The sequence below is a fragment of the Gossypium arboreum genome, chromosome 3 (assembly GCF_025698485.1).
Source record: "Gossypium arboreum isolate Shixiya-1 chromosome 3, ASM2569848v2, whole genome shotgun sequence".
Taxonomy (NCBI): Eukaryota; Viridiplantae; Streptophyta; class Magnoliopsida; order Malvales; family Malvaceae; genus Gossypium; species Gossypium arboreum.
This window is the reverse complement of record NC_069072.1, coordinates 125,579,321-125,602,030: the sequence shown is the minus strand read 5'-3', so window position 1 is coordinate 125,602,030 and position 22,710 is coordinate 125,579,321. Positions and strand designations below refer to the sequence as shown.

The 22,710-nt window shown below is 33.7% G+C and overlaps 3 protein-coding genes across 6 annotated transcripts; 2 read left to right on the top strand and 1 right to left on the bottom strand.

Annotated features, from left to right (window-relative positions):
• Positions 1–1,220: 1,220 nt before the first annotated feature.
• On the top strand, positions 1,221–9,511 carry LOC108475012 (probable protein phosphatase 2C 11). Its single transcript, XM_053026312.1, has 16 exons — positions 1,221–1,626; positions 1,723–1,791; positions 2,284–2,349; positions 3,761–3,882; positions 4,026–4,154; positions 4,268–4,377; positions 4,424–4,474; positions 6,067–6,285; positions 7,062–7,204; positions 7,386–7,484; positions 7,583–7,741; positions 8,063–8,149; positions 8,398–8,489; positions 8,700–8,771; positions 8,911–9,050; positions 9,146–9,511. The coding sequence occupies exons 1-15, from the start codon at positions 1,488–1,490 to the stop codon at positions 9,037–9,039; spliced, it is 1,686 nt and encodes a 561-aa protein (XP_052882272.1). The 5' UTR covers positions 1,221–1,487; the 3' UTR covers positions 9,040–9,050; positions 9,146–9,511.
• Positions 9,512–11,067: 1,556 nt separating this feature from the next.
• LOC108476027 (putative DEAD-box ATP-dependent RNA helicase 29) lies at positions 11,068–16,876 on the top strand. 2 transcript variants are annotated; one of them, XM_017778078.2, is made up of 11 exons: positions 11,068–11,615; positions 12,071–13,232; positions 13,385–13,442; positions 13,645–13,734; positions 14,106–14,151; positions 14,591–14,667; positions 14,827–14,879; positions 15,281–15,362; positions 15,453–15,509; positions 16,106–16,244; positions 16,342–16,876. In XM_017778078.2, exons 1-11 carry the CDS (start codon positions 11,240–11,242, stop codon positions 16,563–16,565), a joined length of 2,364 nt encoding a protein of 787 aa, XP_017633567.1. In that variant the 5' UTR covers positions 11,068–11,239; the 3' UTR covers positions 16,566–16,876. The 2 variants fall into 2 exon arrangements, with proteins under 2 accessions (XP_017633567.1, XP_052881827.1); XM_053025867.1 differs by having other exon boundaries at positions 11,517–11,633.
• Positions 16,877–16,963: 87 nt separating this feature from the next.
• Positions 16,964–20,206, bottom strand: LOC108476028 (F-box protein SKP2A). Of its 3 annotated transcripts, none has more exons than XM_017778081.2 (6): positions 19,952–20,206; positions 19,786–19,818; positions 19,032–19,365; positions 18,020–18,368; positions 17,782–17,923; positions 16,964–17,479 (listed from the first exon to the last, which is right to left on the bottom strand). In XM_017778081.2, the coding sequence occupies exons 3-6, from the start codon at positions 19,283–19,285 to the stop codon at positions 17,106–17,108; spliced, it is 1,119 nt and encodes a 372-aa protein (XP_017633570.1). In that variant the 5' UTR covers positions 19,286–19,365; positions 19,786–19,818; positions 19,952–20,206; the 3' UTR covers positions 16,964–17,105. The 3 variants fall into 3 exon arrangements, with proteins under 3 accessions (XP_017633570.1, XP_017633569.1, XP_017633568.1); XM_017778080.2 differs by having other exon boundaries at positions 19,786–19,815; positions 19,952–20,203; XM_017778079.2 differs by lacking the exon at positions 19,786–19,818 and having other exon boundaries at positions 19,952–20,081.
• Between the last annotated feature and the right edge of the window lie 2,504 nt (positions 20,207–22,710).

The following is a 22,710-nucleotide window of genomic DNA, read 5'->3' as shown; positions in this document are numbered from 1 at the left end:
AGAATAAAAGTGTCTTAAAGTTGGGTGACTAACTAAGGCAATTTACCCTAAAATTTAAGTAACATATTGTAATAAAAAAAAGTACAAGATATAAATTGTAGGATTTAGCTGACCGGATACAAGAAAAATGATAAAATAAATGATCATTCACACTATTTACTAATCTTAATATCTTCATGGTTAAAATTTGTTGGATAGTCACTATACTTTGTCAAAATTTATGATCTAGTCTCTATACTTAAAAAATTTAAAATCAAGTTCTTATACTTTTTAATTTTTACAGAACTTAGTCCAATTATTAAAATCATAAGTATTTTTTGTCAAAGTTTGTCAAATTGGCATAGTGCCTTGTGCCTAGAAGTCTGCATGGGCCGGGCTACCCGACCCGGCCCGAAGGCCCGCCCAAAATGTGGGAGGGTTTGGGCAAAAAAGTAAGACCCGTTTAAAAAATGGGTTGGGCCTCGGGTAAGACATTTTTGGCCTGGGCCCGGCCTGAATTTACTAAATGAAAAAAATTGTTTTTTAATATTATTTTCTTATTATTTTCTCCCTATTTTGCTACTATTTTAGTATTATGTTGATACTATTTTGTTGTTATTGTTTGGATATTATATAAAACTTATTTTATTGTTAAATTTTTTATTATTTTAAAGACATTTGCTAATTTTGTTATTATTTTAGAGGCATTTGCTTGTTAAATTGTATTTATTTTAGTGTTATTTAAGTATACATATTTTTTAAAATTTATTTTCAATTTGTTGAGAAATATTTATTTTGATTTTTAGTATTTTTATGGTTTATATATATTTTAAAATTATATAAAAATAATATAAAAATTAATATATGGCCAGGTCAGGTTTGGGCAAAATTTTAGGCCCATTTTTCGGGCCAGGCCAGGCTTGAGCCTAGCAAATAGACCTAAATTTTTAGTTGGGCCCCGCCCGAACCCACCCCGGCCGGGCCCATGCATACCTCTGTGCCCTAATGTGATGTGGCATATGATTGATGAAAAATAAGTACCTTAACTTAACAAATTTTAATGGAAAATACCTATTAAATTGAAAAAATTAGGAGGATTGAAATTTTAACTTTTAAAGGATAGGGACTAAATCTCAAATTATATAGAAGTACAAGGACTAGCAGCATATTTTAACCTATCTGCATAATTTTTACTATTACGAGTCAACAGCCATAAAGGCAGGAGTAAATCAGCTAGCCTACTCTATACCGCACCAAAGCCAATCCCAAACCGCTTGAGCAAGTAATCGAGCAGGGTTTTTTTTAAAAAAAAACGCTTATTTTAAGCTTTGTTATAGAGACCGACAGAAAAGAAGACTTATAGAAGATTTTAGATTCTTCTTTCTTACACTTTACTTTCTGTTTCGCATTGATTTTCTCTGGAAACATACAAATTTCATTCCTCCATTCTTTTTTTCCAGATCCAAATTGCAATATAAATCTCGTAGTTTTTAAGATATTGGAAAAAGATGGAGGCATCGTCGACGAGTCAACCTGAGTTTGACTGTTTGTTTAAGTTGTTACTGATAGGGGATTCGGGTGTGGGGAAGAGCACTCTGCTCTTGAGTTTTACTTCAGATACCTTTGAGGAACTCAATCCTACCATTGGTAACCTTACCTATCTTCCTTTTTCTTTATTCTTTTTTGGTTAACTTGTTTTAAAAATTTTGAAGACTGAGTGATTTGATTTTTTTTTCCTTTTAGGTGTGGATTTTAAGGTGAAGCACGTTACCATTGGAGGGAAAAAGCTGAAGCTTGCCATCTGGGACACTGGTAAACGTCGTCAGATCCTGTTTCTTTTGCCTTTTCCATTGTTTTTTTTTTTGTTTGTTTTAGGATTTTTTTTCCCTTTGATGGTTAAGATAGAATATAGCATTAGATATTGTGTGGAAATTTTCAATGTTTATTGCTTTCGTTTTAAGTTCTTAGAGCACATTTGAATGTATTATGCACTAGATCATGATATTGGTGGAAGTTGCAAACTTCATCCATATATATATAGGTATATACACGCACGTGTATTTGACATGGTACTCCATGTTAATTTGAAAGAGAGGACTGTCCAAGTTTGCAATCTGTTTCCATATTCCATATCAACTGTAGACTAAGTATGAATTATCTGCAAGGAGCTCTTATTCTCCTTGGACACCTCCTATAGGATGTTTGTAGAATTTGGTATTGTTTATACATTGTGTTTGTTTGGTGTAAAATGAGTTGGTGATTTGAATAGAAATAAGTTGTTATTCATAACTTCACTTTATGCAGCTGGACAGGAAAGATTTAGAACGCTAACAAGTTCATATTATAGAGGAGCACAAGGGATAATTATGGGTATGGGACTTCATTCATCTCTTGCTAGCGGTCTTCTATTTACTTCTGTGGCACATCAGTTGTTATAATTTGTATCTGTGTTGTTAAACATGATCAACATAATGATGCTGGAGGTTTTGTGCTAAGAATTCGTTTCGTACGTGAAGTTTATTTTCCTTCTTTGCTTCAAATTTTTTTTACGTGAAGTTTATTTTCCTTCTTTGCTTCAAATTTTTTTTTTCATTTTTATCAGTAATCATACTTTTGAAGTTCTTATTGGTATATGTTAGTTATCATCATTATTAGATATTCTGGCGTCACGCTTCCTATGATGAAATGAACTTCACAATGAGGGTAGATTGGGTCATTTGTGGTAAGGTGAGGAGACGTTACATTTCAGCAAAACGAGATGTTGTGGAGAGATAGCAGAGAGGAAGATCGGAGCAGACTCTGGAAAACAAGTGCGGTGGCAGGTGGTGATGATGGACACAATAAGGGGTTTAGAAAGATGAGAGCTACAGTGGTTGTGATTGTAGAAAGAAAGTTGCAGAGAGAACTTTAGAGTGCTAAGTTTGCCAAAATATCAAAAAGTTCCAAAGGAGACATTCAAACCTCTATTTATAGGCCTTGGAAAGGGAAGTTAAAAGGAAATGGTTATAAAGGAAAAGTGGGCATGAATGTGTTAAAATGATGGATAAATGGGATTGAGAGGGGTTACTTGAACTTGAACATAGGAAAGTGGAAGGTAAATTACATGGATAATGAATATAAAGGCAATTACATGAAAGTTATACCCACTTAACTGTTTGTTCAATGAAGAGATGGGAAGGAAAACACTTGTATTCCAAAGAAGTTTAAGAAGTGAACTTACTTAACAATATCTGTATCTATGTCTCCAAGCCAAGCTTTCCAGGACATTCCAAAATTGGATCAACCTAGGAGTCATGCCAACCTTCCAAGGTTAGCTCCAATGGTAGTTGTTCCCAACATAGGATCAAAGTGTTAGTAACCAAAAGCAAGCATCTACTAGTTCGTTTTAGGCCGGTTTGTTAGGTCGTTCTACATAGGATTGAGAAACATTTTTGATTTCTTGTTTAAGAGATGGGTGCAGAAAAGATGCTGCTTTAAAAACCTCAGATCTAGCTGTAGATTGATTTTCTACCCACTTTATTATTATTTTAGCACTGATGCTAATTTTTTGGTCTGCCAAAGTCACCTTTTCTCTTGCAAAATTTTGGCTCAAGATAATTTGATCTCTGACCATAAATCAATTTAGCTACCAGACAGATTTAAGTACGTTATTCCCTTCAACTAAGGTAGGGGACTCCATGTTTCTATGTATTCAAATACTCAGCTGGTTTATTTATTGCTTTTGGTTCTCATCTTAGTGGCTCCTCATATGATGCTAATTATTACATTTGTACTATTACAGTTTACGATGTAACTCGGCGAGACACATTTACAGATTTATCTGACATATGGGCTAAAGAAATCGATCTGTACTCAACCAATCAGGACTGCATCAAGATGCTTGTTGGCAATAAAGTTGATAAGGTATAGTTTGAGAAGTGATTATATCCTTTAATCTCACCAAGGTTATTGGTTTTTATGTTCCGGTAATCCTCTGGTTCTTGACCATTGTCTACAATGCTTTGCCATTGGATTGTTGAATTCCATCTACCCCTTCATGTATTCAGGAAAGTGAAAGAGTGGTCAGCAAAAAAGAGGGCATCGACTTCGCTCGGGAATACGGATGCCTTTTCATTGAGTGCAGCGCAAAAACACGAGTCAATGTGGAACAATGCTTCGAGGAGCTTGTCTTAAAGGTATTTACCAAGTAACTTCAACGTTGACAGGCATTTACAAGAATCCCTATGAATGCTCATTTACATAGACATGCTCAGATAGTTTAAACCCGGTATTGATGTTTGATATGCAGATATTGGAAACCCCAAGTCTCGTGGCTGAGGGATCATCAGGAGTGAAAAAGAACATCTTCAAACAGAATCCGCCTCAAAGCGGTGCTGCAACCAGCGGTTGTTGCTCGTGGTGATTTGGTGATTTTTATCGTTGAACGCTTTGTTTACTTTTACAGCTTTACACCTGTTTATTTTAGCTTGCTCATGTGGGTGTCTTACAATGACATGTACATTAATCCTGAACTTAATAGTATTGAATAAGATCATGTTCCTGCCCATCTCTTGTCAAATATAGTGCCATATTTTATATTTGGTTCCTTTATAGGTGTTATGTATTTCAAGTCCAACTGAAAGTGTGTATATTGGGATTGGCCCAATTCATGGTAAAAAGCATATTTCAAAAATGGTGAACTTGCCATTGATGAGCTGCCTAGGAGATTAGAGGAAAGCACATGGCATATAACAATCAAATAGAATCAATGATGTAAGGAACTTATTTATATTCTATATTCTATAGAGTGCTGGACTTTGGCAGAGTTCATTAAATGGAATTCCAGTAATTCTTTATGAAAAAAAATAAATCAAATCAATGGACTGGGAACGAATTTTCAGAGTGAAGCAGATAGGTATTCAACAGCTAACCGAGTTTTGTCTAGTCCAAAAGGATAAGGTCATTTGAAAATTATTTATAATATAATAAAATAAAATTTTAAAAATGAGACGAGTTCTCCATCCATTCATATTTATCCCAATTAAATAAAATTTTAAAGAATTTTATCAGAATTTTTTTCATATAAACAAGTTTTTGTTTTGTGGGTTTATATAAATATATTAATATCATCTATTAGTTGCGGTTTGAGTTCATAGTTTCTCTTAAAAAAAAATTCAAGCCAAGAAATAAATAAGAAATGCAGTGATGGTGGTGTAGATCTGAAACATTTAGGTTGGGGGGGGGGGAGGATTCAAGCATTAATGTCAATAGCAATTCAACAATACTATATAGGTTTATCTTTATATTGAAGTTCAAATTTCATAAAAAATAAATTACAAAAATAATTACTTTTATGTACCTCATATTATATTTTAGTTATTTATGTTTAAATATTACGTTTTAGTTATTACGTTATCGTTTTATTACGAAATAGTCACTCTATCGTTAAACTCTGTTATCTCCTTAACAACAGTCTTACGTGACAGTCTAAATAGATTTTAAATACCAACTTGAATATTTAGTTACTGGGTTTTTAATCAAATAAATTTAATTTGGACTACTATATAAGACATCTAAGTTAGTATTTAAAATCCATTTAGACTGTCATGTAGGATTGTCGTTAGGGAGGTAACGAAATATAACGATAGAGTGATCACTTCATAACAAAATGATAACGTAAGTGACTAAAATATAATATTTCAAACATAAATAATTAAAATATAATTTAAAGTAAATAAAAGTAACTAATTTTATAATTTACTCAAAAATATAAATTTAAAATTTAAAATGCAGAGAGACAATATTATGACATGAAATTGATTATTATAAACATTAATCTAACTAATTTAATAAACATCTGCAGAACATCATTATCAAAGCCTATAAAAATAGAAAAAAAAATTGAAAAATGAAAAGTCAAAATTCGATCCAAATCGAATCCCAACATGCTATTATTATTGATGTTGTTGGCCCTACGTTATTAAGCTTACTTCCATTTTTCTTACAATCTCTATTTTTGTGGGTGAAGTTTCAAAGTAAAGCCTTAAAATCATACTCCCCTCTCAAGTCACGGCGGCGGCGCCACCTACTTTGAGCAGCTTCTAGCTGAAACCATCGACTACCGAATAACAAAAGAGGAAGAAATCTGACGGACCCATTCGTGGCCGCCTCCTCCTTTTCCCCGCCGCGCGGGGATGCCGATGTTGAGGCTCTTCGCTCTCCTGCATTGGCTGACCCACCGCAACTCCCACCTCTGCAACCACCTCAGTCAGACGCTATGATATCATCTAGGGACCCGCACGCGCTCTTCAGTGGCGGCGGCATAAGGTTCTCCAACTTCTTTCTTCTTCTTTTTTACTGTTTACTAAGTGGCCGTATAGCTTCATCAAACTAGAGTATCGCACTGAAAGAAAATTGTTTGGAAATTATTCTATTTTTCTTTTTGTTAATCATATAATCGTTTGGCTTGTTCTATTTTGAAGGATGACCCTATTAATTATACAATAAAAAGATTTAATTCAAATGTAAAATTAAATTTCAAGGACCTTTGTTGTGTCTAATGGCACTGCATTGGATGCATTTGCTGGCTCTGATTTTATGCTAAGAATTTACTGTTAGTAACCATTTTATTTAAATTAATTGTGTTCTCTTAGTCTTTGCTTTTTTGCATGTTAACTAACATAGTTATTCTTCTTTTATGGATTGATTGGTTTAGATTTTAATCAACCTAGCTTTGGTGTTATGGTTCTTAGTTCAGGGTGGAAGTTAAGATGCAAGAACAGTACATAGTAGTTTTTTGTTTCAGTTATCATAATAACTAGGATCTGAATCTGTTTGTTTTCCAGTTTCGATCATGTATAAACATGAACTAGGATTAATAACATGAAGATCCAATTAAATGTGATACTTTGTAATGGTTTCCCTTGGTTTCTAGATAGTGAATTGTCTGGATCATCAGATGTAAAGTTTTTGAAAGTTTAAATCTCTATGAAGTTCGGTAAAATTGCAGAAGCTGCATGAGTTTTTGTGCACAATACTGTGCATTAGATTTAGAGGCCCATGAAAGTTACAAGGTGGCTAAAATGCTTTGGTTCTTTTGCCAGCTTTCTCACTGGAAGTCGAGCTGCTAAATTCAGCTATGGATATTCCAGTTTCAAGGGCAAAAGACCTTCAATGGAGGATTTCTATGAAACGAGGATATCTGAAGTTGATGGTCAGATGGTTGCCTTTTTTGGTGTTTTCGATGGTATGCCGTCATTTCTTTGCCTTTATTGTCTCGACGTTGTTCTTTACAAGATGTACTTGATGGTTTCAATTTGCACCTCTTTTAAAATACATGGAAAAGGAACTCGAGTAGAATTAGGTGAGGGTTTATATAGCTGTTTATGATTTGATTTGGTTTCCCTTGTTTTATCTTTGCACTATAGGTCACGGAGGTTCAAGAACTGCAGAGTATCTTAAAAACAACCTCTTCAAGAATTTGAGCACCCACCCTGATTTTATCAAGGACACAAAAACAGCTATAGGTATGAAGTTGGCGAAGTTTTCACATCACTGTATGATGAGGAGTTCCATGACTTTGTTTGTGTATATGTATTTGTTTATGACAATGTTACTATTGCAGTTGAAACATTTAAACAAACTGATGCCGATTACCTCAATGAAGAGAAAGGCCAGCAAAAGGATGCTGGCTCAACTGCTTCAACTGCTGTATTATTGGGTGACCGGCTGCTTGTTGCAAATGTTGGTGATTCTAGGGTGGTTGCTTCTAGAGCTGGATTAGGTTGCTTTCTTACCTGCTAATGTAGTCTAAGAATTTCTTTGGTTAGATCTTTGGATTGAAAAGCAATATATCAAAGAATATCAGAATAAAAGTCTTCACGTCTGTGTCTCATAAACTATCAAGTAATAGCTCGATGGCTGTCATGTGTTGGAGATGCTATAACAGCCATTGACAGGTTTCGAAGGCTTTGTATTAACTATTTCTCCTCCATTTAGAAGTACAAATATGCTTTGATTTAACTTATAAGATTAGCAATATATGAAGAAAAAGTTAAACTCTGGTGTTTAAACAGCGGATGATTTACTTTTGTGTTTTCTGCAGCCGTCCCTCTGTCAATTGATCACAAGCCTGATAGATCCGATGAACGCCTAAGGATTGAAGATGCTGGAGGTTTCATCATTTGGGCTGGTAATATGCTTTTCTCAGTCTTTCATGTCCTCATCTTTTCAATCAGAATGCACTCTCTGTATGCTTGTATTGTCATGCTGATCTTTCCTCTATGAATAATGGTTTCTTGCATTCTAACTTTAATTATTTTTATTTGGCTTATAAATTGGGTTTGCACTTTGTTGCACTGAAGTAATATAAATTCAGTAAATTGTTTCTATTTGTTGCAGAATGGAACTAAAATGTGTTGCATTTCTTTTTGATGTTAGGGACATGGCGGGTTGGTGGTGTTCTCGCTGTTTCACGTGCATTTGGTGATAAACTACTTAAACCATATGTAGTTGCTGAGCCAGAAATTCAGGTGGTCTATTGGGGTTCATACTATAAAATTTGTTCTTTTTCATTCGTCTAATCACTTTTTAAGTAGAATTACTTGAGTGAAATAAATATGGCAACCAGTGTTAAAACATGAGATAATCGAACCATTAACCCCTGATTTTCAACTGCTAAAGTTTCCTTCATTCATACTTTAAGAGTACTTATTAGGGTTCATACCCTTTCTATTGCTTAGGAGGAAGAAATTGACGGTGTTGATTTCATAATCATTGCCAGTGATGGGCTTTGGAATGTCTTATCGAATGAGGTGAGAACTTTTACCATGTTCATTTCTGATATTAAAAAGAAAAAAAAATGGAGACTTTATATTGATGTTTCTTGTATTTTCCCAGTAATTGTAAATGACTTCTATGGAAGCTAAGCATCTGAACTTGTTTCACTTGCAGGATGCTGTGGCCTTAGTGCAGCAAGTAACTGATGCAGAAGCTGCAGCAAGAAAACTTATAAAAGAGGCATATGCACGAGGGAGCTCAGACAACATTACCTGCATCGTTGTCCGGTTTGACAGCTCGTGAACTTGTTTGAGGTTTGTAATTTATCTGCAAATAATCATGTTTTCTATCTTGTTCATCCGTAGAACCACTTTTGTAATCGGTAAATTTTTTTTTATTCCTTTTACAGGTACTGGGGACACTATTTAGCAAAAGGCAGGAATAGGATTATGATTATAAATGGATGCAAGTTATAAGCTCACTTTGGCCTGATTCGTTACTGCAAGAGGTAGTCATTTCAACTGGTTACAAGTGAGAATGTTGTATGTGTTTTAAGATTTAGTTATTTCTCATAAGAAAAATTATCTTACACCATTGATGGAATTTTTGGATTCCGAAGGGGATAGTAATTGAAAAATTCTTAATGTTAAAAGATTACATTGTTAATGTATCAAAGATGAAGTCTTGTTATTGATCTTGCTTGAGGCATTGGGATGTTCTGATATTTGATTATACAAACCCTAGGTAATCAATCTGTTTGTCGGTTTTATACAAACCCTTTACTTGAATTTTTTAAATAGATATATTTTTTTATAATTAAAATGAGGTGTTTGATTATAGCGGGATTTGGTAGGATTAAAATATACGTAATCCGTGCGACTTATATAGTTTAATGGGATAAATTATAAATGAGAGGAAATAGTATTCAATTATTATTGGAGTATAATGAGATAAAAATGCGATGATTATAAATCAGGGGGGGAATTTTTATTTATAATTGAATTTCTTTGATTCAATCATGGACGATTAAGTCGATTTACAATTTGAAATTTTTAAGAGATTTGCACAATTATCTAAAATTATGAAATCAAATATTCTAATATTCTAATTCTTTTAAATTAGTTTTCTTATTTATTATGGCAACCTTAGTATTCCTTTAAGTAATTCAGTGGATCACTAATATTTCGAGTAAATAGATTTTTTTACATGTTTTGCAAATTGGATAAATTTAAATGGGTCAAAAAAGTTTTATTTAATCAATTTAAATTTTTACGGACACTTTTTGTAAATAATCATGAGTTTTGATTCACGACCCATGACATATATATGAAGTAATTTTTTATCTCTTTTCTCCTTATCCTTTTTTTCTCTCTATTCATGTTATCTACCTTAATTGATTTTTTTTCCTGTTATTCAAAATAATTTAGTCTTTCTCTTCTTCTCTCAGCCATATAAGAAATCAAAAAATGACCACCGTAAATGGCGTTGTTCATCTTGTATTAACGTGTACTTACACCGGTTCAGTTTGATTAAGTTGATAAAAAGAGCAGAGGAAACTAATCAATATTCAAAAAATTAAAAATTATAAACTTAATGTCATTGATTCAATTCAATATATGGTTGGACAATTAATCGTGTTGGTAATAAAAAGAAATGAAATTTATAAATAGTCATAAATTAGAACTTATAAGCTCACACCGATTCTATTCAATCGATGATTAAATGATTACATTGTAATTCATTTGGTTAAGTTTATAATTTGAGTAATTAAAATTCATCAATACTTATAAATTAGAACTTTATAAACTCATAAATTTAATTTGGGACTTACATTGATTCAATTCAATTAATGATTATATTTATCTTACGATTAATTTCACAATTAAATCTAAATTAGAATTTTAATGTCATTACTTGCTATTCGATTGATGATTATATGAATAAATATAATTAGAGTAATTGAAGTTAATCAATACCCATAAATTAAAAAATTGTATACTTGATGTCATTATTTTCGTTTTACACCAATTTAATTCGATTAATTATTGTATGATTAATTGCATAATTTATTTGATTAAGTTCGTAAATAGAGTAAATGAAATTAGTCAGTACTCAAACCCTTAGAAATTATAAAGCTTAATTCCATTGCTTTTGTACTTACACTCATTGAGTTATAATTTTGAAATATGAAAAAGTAGGGGATTGAATTTCAAAATTACAAAGAATTCAGGGAATAATAACGTATTTTAACCAATCTTACATTTTTTTCCATTCTTCGACTCACTATTTTGATGGGCCAAATTTCGGCCCATAACTTTAGATGGAATAGGCCGCAAAAATCTTTAGACAGAAAACCCCTTCCGAGGGTTTTAGGCAACCGATTCGTGAACAGAGCAAAAGAAAAGAGCCAGCCAAGTCTGCCGCTTTCTTCTATTCCTCTCTGTTTGTTTCCCCAGAAAAAACACTTTCCGGGAAAAAAGAAAACGGAACCTGTAAACGTTCAATGGCTCCGGTAGACGAGCGTTTTGTAAGCTCCAAAGCGGAGCTTAAACGAAAACAGAAGGAAAAGAAGAAGGCAAAATCTGGTGGCTTCGAGTCCTTAAACCTAAGCCCTAATGTCTACAGAGGAATCAAGCGGAAGGGATACAGAGTCCCTACGCCGATTCAACGCAAGACCATGCCTCTTATTCTTGCTGGAAACGACGTCGTTGCCATGGCCCGGACTGGTTCTGGGAAGACGGCGGCTTTTTTGGTCCCCATGCTGGAGAAACTGAAGCAGCACGTGCCTCAGGGCGGTGTCCGAGCTCTCATTTTGTCTCCGACCAGAGATTTGGCCTTGCAGACTTTGAAGTTTGCCAAGGAATTGGGAAAATTTATAGGTTCCTTCTTCTTATGATGTGCGATTTAAAGTTAAATTTTCATTATTCATAATTTATCTTTTATGTTTTTGAATGATTACAGAATTAGAATTTTGAATTTTATGCAGCAAAATGCAGGAATTTAGTTTTATTGGTAACCTACATTTGAATTCTTTTTTTTTTTTGGTTCTAATCGTTTGTTTATTTTTAATAAAACATGATCTCACTTTTTAGCACTCTTTCAGGAAGCCAAAAGCTATCAGTAAAACTAATAACCAAATGGAAAATGGAACATTAGCTTTAGATTGTAACAGATGAGTTTCAGAGACCACTGAGGATTTTATCCCCTAACAAATCTACTTTGTCCTTTCATTATTGTAATATCGGTGATATGTAGTAACTGAATAAGAAATTGGTTTTAATTGGCTTGCCTTCCTTGATGACAACTTACATATAATCTCTTGTGTTTATTTTAGATCTTCGGATTAGTTTGCTTGTCGGCGGTGATAGCATGGAAAGTCAGTTTGAAGAGTTGGCACAAAACCCTGATATTATTATTGCTACTCCTGGTAGACTGATGCACCATCTAACTGAGGTTGATGATATGACACTTCGTACAGTAGAATATGTGGTATTTGATGAAGCAGATTCCCTCTTTGGCATGGGTTTTGCTGAACAGTTGCATAAAATTCTTACCCAGCTTAGTGAAAACCGTCAGACCTTGCTCTTTAGTGCAACTTTACCAAGTGCCCTAGCAGAGTTTGCTAAGGCAGGACTGCGAGACCCTCAACTTGTGCGGCTTGATTTAGAAACCAAGATTAGCCCCGACTTAAAGCTTGTTTTTTTCACCTTGCGTCAGGAAGAAAAACATGCTGCACTGTTGTATTTGGCAAGGGACCACATTAGTTCTGATCAACAAACTTTGATATTTGTTTCCACTAAACATCATGTAGAGTTCCTTAATATTATGTTTCGAGAGGAGGGTATTGAGCCTTCTGTGTGTTATGGTGATATGGATCAAGATGCTCGGAAAATTAATATTTCAAAATTCAGATCAAGAAAAACTATGTTGCTTATTGTGACAGACGTTGCTGCTAGGGGTATTGACATACCTTTACTAGATAATGTTATTAACTGGGACTTCCCTCCGAAGCCCAAAATTTTTGTTCATCGTGTTGGACGAGCAGCAAGGGCAGGTAGGACTGGTACTGCATTTTCCTTTGTGACATCTGAGGATATGCCGTACCTTTTAGATCTTCATCTATTTCTGTCAAGACCAATCAGGGCGGCACCTACTGAAGAGGAGGTTTTTCAAGATATGGATGGGGCAATGAATAAAATTGGTCAAGCAATTGCAAATGGAGAATCTGTTTATGGACGTTTCCCCCAAAACATTATTGATCTTATTTCAGATAGGGTTAGGGACATGATTGATTCATCTGCAGAACTAAATAATTTGCAGAGGACATGTGCAAATGCTTTTCGTCTGTATTCCAAGACTAAACCATTGCCTGCAAGGGAGTCCATCAAAAGGGCAAAGGATTTGCCCCGTGAAGGTTTGCATCCTATCTTTAGAAATGTACTGGAAGGAGGTGAATTGGCGGCACTTGCATTTTCTGAACGTCTGAAAGCTTTCAGGTAATTTCTAAAGCCTTTCATCTCGGATATACTGGGCTTTGTGTTTAAGTGCTTCTGTCTTTTTGGCTTCTTTGTGTTCTTCCAAGTCAAATTGTTACTTGTAAGTTTCTTAAGCTGCAAAATTTTAACTTACTATCAATGATTTATGCTAGACCCAAGCAGACCATTCTGGAAGCTGAAAGTGAAGCCACTAAATCAAAGCATTCTCAGGTAACTCCGCAATTTTTGTGGCATTTTCTTTCTATTATCAATGATGATTTTTTTCTTAAATTGGTTAACTTTCTTGCCTTCGATTCCTACATTTTTCTTTATTCTGATTACTCTGCCTTTTCTTTATTTCTTTTGAATATCTTGCTTTTTGGCACTTCAAAACCTTGTATGAGAATTATGCTGCATTCTTTTGGTCATACAGTGGGTCGGTGTGATGAAGAAGAAGAGAGATATACATGAGAAGATCATTAACTTGGTTCATAAGCAGCGCTTTAGCAATCATGTGGAAAAGGTAATTTTTGTTATTTAGTAATGATATCCATAACAGTATCCAGCAAGTCTTCACCCCTATCAACCATGCACCCACGCACGGAAATTGAACTTCTGATATTGATATAGTGTTCTTATTGGCTTCTGTGCATGTCCTTTTTGGAACTAGTTAAATAGTCACGTCTTTCTCCTGATCTATTTTCAAATTCCGTGGTGTTGAGAGGTTCCAAATGCTATGGTTTTGGAAAGAAGTTTATTTAGACCTATTTTATTTACAAAAACTGATTGATAATGAATATTTTCTTTGTTTTCATTTTTTTTTTGGCCTTCAATTTTATTTGTTGTCTCATAGCATCTGTTCTTTCTATTTAAGTTGATCTTTGATGCATGCAGGAAATCGAACCTGACATTACTTCTTCAAAGATAAATGACACAAAAGGTATTTTCCTTACAATTTTTTAATTTCTTCCTTCTTATTGGAGCTTTGTCTTCCTTCCTGAGGAAGTCCTTAATGTTCAAGGAGTGTCTTATTTTATTTATTCTCTATTATTTAGAGTGGCAGACAGGCAGAGTGAAGAGGGTAACAGTAGCTATATTTTTTGGTTTTGAATGGTTGAAGCTAGCAAAGCTCATAAGAAATAATCTAGGTCTTTTCTGTCACATTTGTTGGCCAAATGTGAGCTACCTCATCAAGTGGGATAAATAAAAATCAACAGTTAATCAATGAATAAGTCAGTAGAACTTGTTAACAAAAATGCATGTATCCAAGTGTATTTTTCCAAACAATTATATGTATTCGTTGATAACTGATGGTTCTTCTTGGAGCATTCATTATTTCTTGTTTTTTCAGTAACATTTTTTTTTCTTTTCTATATTAGAGGCTCGTGGTTCTAAAAGAAAGGCGAGGAACTTCAAGGATGAGGAGTATTACATAAGTTCTGTGCCAACAAATCATGTATGTTAATTTATTATCTTCAGACACAATTCTTTTCTATTGTGGTTTCAATGTGTCTATGATATTTAACCCTTTTTAAATCTTATTGTCTAATTTGAGCTTTCTTTCAATTTGTTAACTTGCTAATGCCTAACGAGTTTGTGTTCATATTGCTATCAGCATACAGAGGCTGGTCTCTCAGTAAGAAGTAATGAAGGGTTTGGATCAAATAGGTAAATTTCAGATCTTGATAGCTTAGCTCATTTTCCAATTTGGTTCTTTCCCCTTGCTACTGAGGATGTATAAATTTAAATTTCCTGGAATAGTTTGGAACATAACTCAGCATTTTTATGCTTGAGAATGTTTCATGATAAGTCATTTAACTTATCATGCTATCTAAAATCTTTGTATATTTGACCCTTTCCTGTCTCTAGCTCACTGCAGATCTGATTAGCACGTTTTGATTTGCATGCATTGCTGCAGAAAAGATTCTACTTTAATAAAGTTGTGCATCTATGCTATTATAATGTGAAATGAAATTTGAAAATGACGTTTAATTTTGAAACATTTAATTTGGGAGTTATCCCTCTTTTATAATGGTTGCATTCACGCTATTAATTTTTTTTATTTGCAGGTTGGAATCTGCTGTACTGGATCTTGTTGCTGACGATAGTGAAGGTTTGCAGAAACAAAAATCCAGATATCATTGGGATAAGGTGGATAGAACTATTTGAATACTGATATTTTATCGTTATCCTAAACAAATTATGTTTTTAGTTCAACTCATATGAATCTTTTACATGCAGAGGGGTAAAAAGTACGTCAAATTGAATAATGGTGAATGTGTTACAGCTAGTGGAAAGGTACTTTTTACTGCCAATACTATTTGAGCTTGCCTTTCTGGATGTTCACTTCCCTTTAGTTTCACCTTTCAAGCTTATTGGTTTAAGTTAAATTGGATGCTTTCTCTGTATCTTTACTATAGTCAGTGAACTATTCTGGTGCTTAATTGAGCTAGATGGCCATGCTCGTTCTTTCATTCATACACATCCCGGGCATTTGGCTTCAGTCTGCAATGACCTAGGTCCACTGCTTTTTTTCCCATTGTTCACTGTGGTGCAATATGTTGCAAATTTGCTCCACTTGTTCATTTTAAATAACTTCTCCTTGATGTTTTTGTATTCCCGACTTCTTCCAGGTTGCAAACCTGTTGTTTTACCTAGACCTCAAAGTTTTTCTAAGTGATCCTATCAATTATCTTCCTAATGAATCTCTATTCTAGGCAATTCTTGACTTGTATAAAAGAATGGCAGGGGTTGTTTAGGTAAATAATATCGTCTGTAATGGCTGTCTTAATGGAGGTGCTGTAGTGATTAGTAATGCAAAGTTGGTTAACTAGCTCAGTAGAGTATCTGGTCGTTCGGGACAACTGACTTTCATACTTTTCTGTTGTTTGCAGGTGAAGACAGAGAGTGGTGCCAAAGTAAAAACTGAGAAAACAGGAATATACAAGAAGTGGAAAGAACGATCTCACAAAAAGGTATATTTGAAGGGAACCACCAACGGAGAGAATGGTGAGGCAACAACAATTTCATCAGGTTGGATTATGAACTTTTTCTCCACCGGTTTGGATTGCTATTATTATTCTGATGATAGAAAGAATACATTATTTATTCCCGAAAATATCTCATGCAGGAGACTATTGGTCACGAGGTAATGGTAGAAACTTCAGAGGGAACAAGAAATTGCAGCATTCTGTGCCTAATGCTCATGTACGTTCAGAGATCAAAGATTTCGAACAAGTGCGAAAGGAAAGACAGAAGAAGGCAAATAATAAACTGTCATATATGAAGGGCAAAGCCAACAAGAAAAAGGGTAAAAATTTTGGTAAAAGTGGTAAAAGAGGAAAATCCAAGTAGCCGATCCCATTGTTGCAGTGTCATCGGGAGAGCATATACATATAGGGCAGTACTTGCTAACCAGAAGTGGATTCAAGAAGTTTTTGACCTTTTTGACGAGTATTACATTATACCATTTATGATGCTCAAGTAAAAGTGGGTTCTGGAAAGAAATTTTGAGTCGGCCACTGTATTGTTTGGTTGAGGTGTGAGTAATATTATAGGTTTTGTCATCATTTCATTTCTTTCAGACTATTGTCGGTGGGTTAAAACTTCCATGCTACTTTCTTAATGTTACAAAATATATGTTGTTGATTCTTTCTTTTTCGATATCCATATCCATATCCCATACTAAAATTTGAAATATATCCAAACAAACTCATTCCATACATTGCCAAGTACAATGCAAATCATCAGGGTTCTGTCAAATAATACTTTTTAATATTTTATAAATAATAAAAATATTTACGACAATGATTATTACCATGAGTTTAAAAGTTTCTCTGCATTCTTTTATAAGTACACGTTAATATTTATAGATATGAACATTGAACATATCCTTCAATGAGCTGTATGGAAAATAGTGTTGAAGGTCCGGTGAGCTTGAACCGCACAAGCACAGTGCACGGAGGTTAAGTTCAAGCAACCACTCATAACAAGGGAGTGCCTTCCAGAGCAGGTATGAAGTGCAGGGAATGTGTCACATAAAGCCTGAACTGCTGATGGAGTCAGTGCCGTACACTGGCTTATATTCAGACTTTTTAAACCATCATCTTCATATCTACCTTTCATCGACGACTCCCACATCGAACCTTTGTTCTTCACTCGGCTATGAGCCAATGAGTACATCGCCCTGTCTGTGATGTTACGGCAATAGTACAGTCCGAGCGACCTCAAATGGAGACACTCGTTTGCTAAAGCAATCACGCTATCATCTGCACCAATAAGCCAATAAATGTTCTTCATAACATGCCATGCTTAAACCTTCAACTTCTTTGATATAGTGAACATGCATAGTGTTGTTATTGAATCAACATATAATACTGTTATTGAGATCATGAGTACTCTTTAGGTGTCTGTAAAACTTGGTCCAGGGATAGGTTGACAAAATTTTAGGGGAAAATAAGACGGGCTTTCGTGTTAACCAAGATATTGAGGCTTCAAGAAAAAAAGTAGGATCGTACATGTATGTTACATTGCATTATGAGATGCTAATAAGCACCAATGGAAGGGATACCTGTTATACGAACACAACCACACAGGTCCAGGCATCGGAGATCATGGCATCCGTATGCTAAACTCATGACTCCGAGATCACCAACATTGTCACACCATCCCAGATTCAAAGATTGCAACATATTGCAGTTTCGTCCAATAGCCTATTATCAATACAAGCGATTCATTATCTTCTTGCAGACAAGCAACTGATTTTTCGTCAGCAAGTAAACAATAACCCATCATGATATTGTTCAAACCTGCAGTGCATGGTCAGTTGCAGCTTTAACACATCCGCACAGATTTAATATTTTTAGTTTTCGACAAAAATTAGTCAAATACGCGAGAGCTTCATCGCTGAATGATGTGCAGCCGCTGATGTTAAGCTTTTTAAGGTTAGGACAACCGTGAGCCAATGCATACAAGGAGCGATCACTAAGCTTGAAACTTTTGCTGAGGTCCAGGTCCTGCAGATCGTGACAAAACTTTGAAATACTCTCGACAGCATTGTCCTCGAGCTGTGGATTCTCTTGGCGCAATATCAGAGTTTGCAGTCTGGTGAATTTAGGTGCAAGAGATAGAACCAAATTGTTCATGTTCTTTCTACACCTGAAGATTGTAGACAACACAGTTATTAGCAAGTAGGATACAAAGGAACAAGACACAAAGAGTAAGCCATCCGTTTATCTTTACCAAAGGCAAGACCAAACCACGAGATTAAAGATAAAAAAAGGCCAAAAACAGAGCAAACTCCACAGACATAACAACAAATCTAAATGCAGTTAAGCAAGACGAGAAAGTTTCTGGCCAACATGTTAAGTATCATGTATCTCAAGATCTCTGTCCTAGTGATGCTGCCATCGAGGATAAAGCATTGAGAAGATGGGACAACCTAGAAAAGAACATGGAATGACAATCCGTTACCACAGAAGGCCAGACAAATGAGTCAATAAGCTGCTATATGTCAGAAACTATAAAGGTTATATCTTAGAGCTATGGATAAACAAACACAGAACAGCAAATGTCCTTGTTTTTTGCATTATATTAAAAACTCTAGCTACCACGAACATGAAAGCCCTATTGATTATCTTAGCAATAAGAAGGTTTGAAAAAACATGACATGTGTTTGCCAGTTTCATCAGATACTTCACAAACTGTAAAACTTTTCATTATTCCAAATTTTATAACCATTTGAGAGATAATAATAGCTAAAGCACATCAACAAGAAGCGAAACATAAACAAGGAAAGCTAAAAGACCATATATAGTATACCATGAGAGACAGAGTTGTGTGAGGCCCAAGCAAATGGCATCCCTCCACCCACTACAGACACTGGAAGCAACGATAGCGGTCTGATCATCGAGTAGTGAAACGATTCTCAACAGCAGCTCCACAGGGATATCTTTCCACTCAGTGATCCCCACACTATTCATCTTAAGTCCCTCACTATTCCCAGCTGCAACCATCATCAGCTTCTCAAAGCATAAGTTCAAGTCTTCATTCCCAACTTTTGCTTCACCAATCATATTCACTCTCTCCTTCTCCCACCACCAATTCCACACAAACTTATATGCATATGTTTTCAGATAGATTATAGGTGTTGATCCTGTAACCAGACATAAAAAGAAAAGTCAGAAGAGATTAAAAAACCAAAGAGAAACCAGCGAATTCAGTGAGAAAAGACAAGTGCCTAGAAAGAAAAACGAAACCCATGTTCCAAAACCTTGAGAAACTAGAATAAATGTACAATAGGGACATAAAAACAATCAAAATCCTAAATCCTTTGAATTTTTCTCAAGTACCCCAAGCTAAAATTATACCATCCTTTTCAGTTTAAACTCTGCTGGTCATATAATAAAACAAGTTACTCAAAAGAAAAAAAAAAGAGCATTTTTTTTTCTTGGTATGGAAAAAAAAAGAAACCATTTTAGCCATAATAAGAGAAAAAAAGGAAATTAAAGCAAATCCAATTTATCTGATTGTATAGCCAAAGAAAAAAGAAAGTTGATAGCATAAAGAAGATGACCTTTTTCTTGTAAAAGATGGAAAATTTAACCTGCTTCAAAATCATCGGCTCAATTGTATAAGAAAAAAAAATCGATGAATCAAAAGTAAACAAGGGAAAATTCCCAATAATAAAATTTTAGTTAAAAAAATGAAATTATGGAAGATCAAAGATTATGATCATATACCTTCTGTCGTTCTGGGTTTTGTTTATTTTGCTGCATTCGTTTGTTCTTTACATATTCATCTGGCTTTTGTTTCCGTTGAAGAGTTTATAAAGAAGACATACAAGAGGGTGCAAAAAAAGAAAAAGCGAGGGAGTAACGTACGAGGAGAGGATTAGCGACGTCTATGCCGCCACGTGTGTTAAATTAACGGTTGAGATTTAGTGGGTCCTACTTAATGACCCCACATATATATAGTGAAGGTTTTTGATCATCGTTACCTATTTTTTTTTTTGAACTTAAGGACACAGAGGTACGAGCCTATAGAACAGATCCTGTTCAAGTAAGGTCGTATCGTTACCTATTTAACAGTAAAGAAAGGGAATGGAGTCAAAATTCAATGACAAGTTACTGTTTTTATCTACTCTATTTGGGAAAAAAAAGTAGAAAAAGAAAGAAAGAAAGAAATTTTATTTTATATTTCTTAAAGGAAGAGACTTTGAGACTAATTTTATTTTATATTAACATTGTTAGTATATTTGAGTAATTTGTATAATATTTGACGTGTTTAGATATTAAATTGGACCTGAAAAAAATAGATATCAAATTAGAAAAAAATATAAGTTTAATTACTAAATTGGATCTAAAAAAAGATTCAATACCTAATAGGGGCGTTCAATTCGAACCGATCTAGCCTTAACCAAATTAATCGAACTTTTTAAATCCTTAACCATTAATCAAACCGAAATTTTTTCAAAATATATTAACCGAACTAAACTATTTTAGTTAATTCGGTCGGTTAACCAAATTAACCAAAATTTTTATATTTTTTTTGTTAAAACAAGTATAAAACATATTAAAAAAACAAATTGGTAATATTCATTTAATCGAATTAACCAAAATAAAATTAACCGAATTGGTAATATATAATATAGGTTTTTTAATAGTTCGGTTAATTTGGTTAATTACCTGATTTCAAACCAAATTAACCGATAACCAAACTTTTAAAAAACCATTAACCGACTACTGACAAAATTAGATCGGTTAACTGAATCAACCGAATTAGTTCAGTTTGTTTGTTTATTCGGTTTTAACTGAAACTTGAACACCTTTGGCACCAAACTAAGAATAAATTTCAAATTCAAATATCAAATTAGAAAAAAATGTCAAGTTCAAGAACCATATTGAACAAAAAAAAAGTTTAAATACCAAATTACAAAAAAATAAAAATCCAAGTGCTAAATATTATATTAAACCTTGTTTAAAACCGAAGCCACACGACAAGGAAGGAAAGAAGAACAAGTTCCTTTGTACTTTCTTTTTTCTTTATCATTATTACTATTTTATTTTCTGATTGGGTAAAATTAAGGGAAATATAATTTTCCTTTTTGAGATATAGAAGTGGGACTACAGAGATGTGGGGTTGGGGTAGGGTTAGGTTTATGTACGATATGTTCATGTCTACTTGCACTTGAAAATGACCCAAAAACTTTAGTTAATTAAATAATTAATTTAAATATATTTTAAGTTGTTGATTGAGTTTTAGTTTGATTGATATTGACATTATTGTCAGTGTAAAAAGATGAGAGTTTAAGTACACTGAAGTGCATTATTATCCTATTTAAAAGTTATGGAGGGACTATGTTTAGACAGCATCATTGTGGTAAAGGTCATAATGTTAAAAAATATAGACATCACATATATAATAAGGGTAATTACATATTATTATTTACTATCATATGTGTATATACTCTAGTAATTGAGTTCTAATCAAATTCTAATTAATGATGGGCCAATTAGAATTTGATTACAACTAATATGCCAAGATTATAAATATTAGGGTTATGGTCCCCAAATTATACAGAAGATATCTTTTCTAATATCCCATTATTAGGAAAGAGAAAATAGGACAAAGCAAAAATTATGTACCAAAATAGTACATTTGGGGTGGTGCTGCCTATGGTAGAGGCGTGACCACCCCATGTCAAATAAAAAATTCTGTTTAAAAAAATATATTAGTTAAAAAAGAACTAAAAAAAAGCTGGCAAAAAAAAAAAACAAAAACTGGCAGATCGAGGGGGTGCCAAAGGTGGCACCGATTGTGCCTCTGGCAAAGGCGGCACCTTGATAGAACGGTTCATGTAGCAGCCCGTTTGTTGTTTTGTGTTGGGGACATTATAAGATCTCCATGTTTCAACAGTAGAAGTAAGAAGCAGGAAGGAGACGAAGAAGAAGGAGAAAAAAAAAAATAGAAGAGAAGAAGAAGAAGGAGAACGAGAGGGTGGTACTAGTGAGCGAAAAAGAAAGAAAAAGAGAAGGAGAGTTAGAGAGAAAGAAGGAAGGAGAAAGAGAAGAGAATAAAGAAAAAGTAATTTTTTATTTTATTTTATCAATTAATAGATTAATGTTTTAATTTGTTTTATGTTGGTGTTTGTTGACTTTATTATAAGAATTGAAATATTAATTTAACTTTAATTTTTTAAAAGATATGATAATATGATTATCTCTTATTTTATGAAAATTAGAAAATTAGATAAACACATAGACTTAAATAATTGTTTTTATTAATTAATTTATTGTATACAAATTATTAAATTATTAAATTTATTAATTATTTATGTATTTATAAAATAATTAAATTATTAATTTTTAGGAGTAATTTAATAAAAAGTTTAACAATGTTACCTAATTATTCAAACTTTTCAAATGATTACAAAATTATAATAAATTAAAATAAATGAATTATTTTTAAATAATGCATATATTAAATTATATGATTAATA

Coding starts and splice junctions, on each gene's coding strand:
- LOC108475012 (XM_053026312.1), top strand. CDS start 1,488: ATGGAGGCATCGTCGACGAGTCAACCTGAGTTTGACTGTTTGTTTAAG. Junction 2,350..3,760: donor AGCACAAGGGATAATTATGG/GTATGGGACTTC, acceptor GTACTATTACAG/TTTACGATGTAACTCGGCGA. Junction 7,205..7,385: donor CTTTTTTGGTGTTTTCGATG/GTATGCCGTCAT, acceptor TTTGCACTATAG/GTCACGGAGGTTCAAGAACT.
- LOC108476027 (XM_017778078.2), top strand. CDS start 11,240: ATGGCTCCGGTAGACGAGCGTTTTGTAAGCTCCAAAGCGGAGCTTAAA. Junction 13,233..13,384: donor GAACGTCTGAAAGCTTTCAG/GTAATTTCTAAA, acceptor GATTTATGCTAG/ACCCAAGCAGACCATTCTGG. Junction 14,152..14,590: donor AAAGATAAATGACACAAAAG/GTATTTTCCTTA, acceptor TTTCTATATTAG/AGGCTCGTGGTTCTAAAAGA.
- LOC108476028 (XM_017778081.2), bottom strand. CDS start 19,285: ATGATTGGTGAAGCAAAAGTTGGGAATGAAGACTTGAACTTATGCTTT. Junction 18,369..19,031: donor ACACAACTCTGTCTCTCATG/GTATACTATATA, acceptor TACAATCTTCAG/GTGTAGAAAGAACATGAACA. Junction 17,924..18,019: donor CAACTGACCATGCACTGCAG/GTTTGAACAATA, acceptor TATTGATAATAG/GCTATTGGACGAAACTGCAA.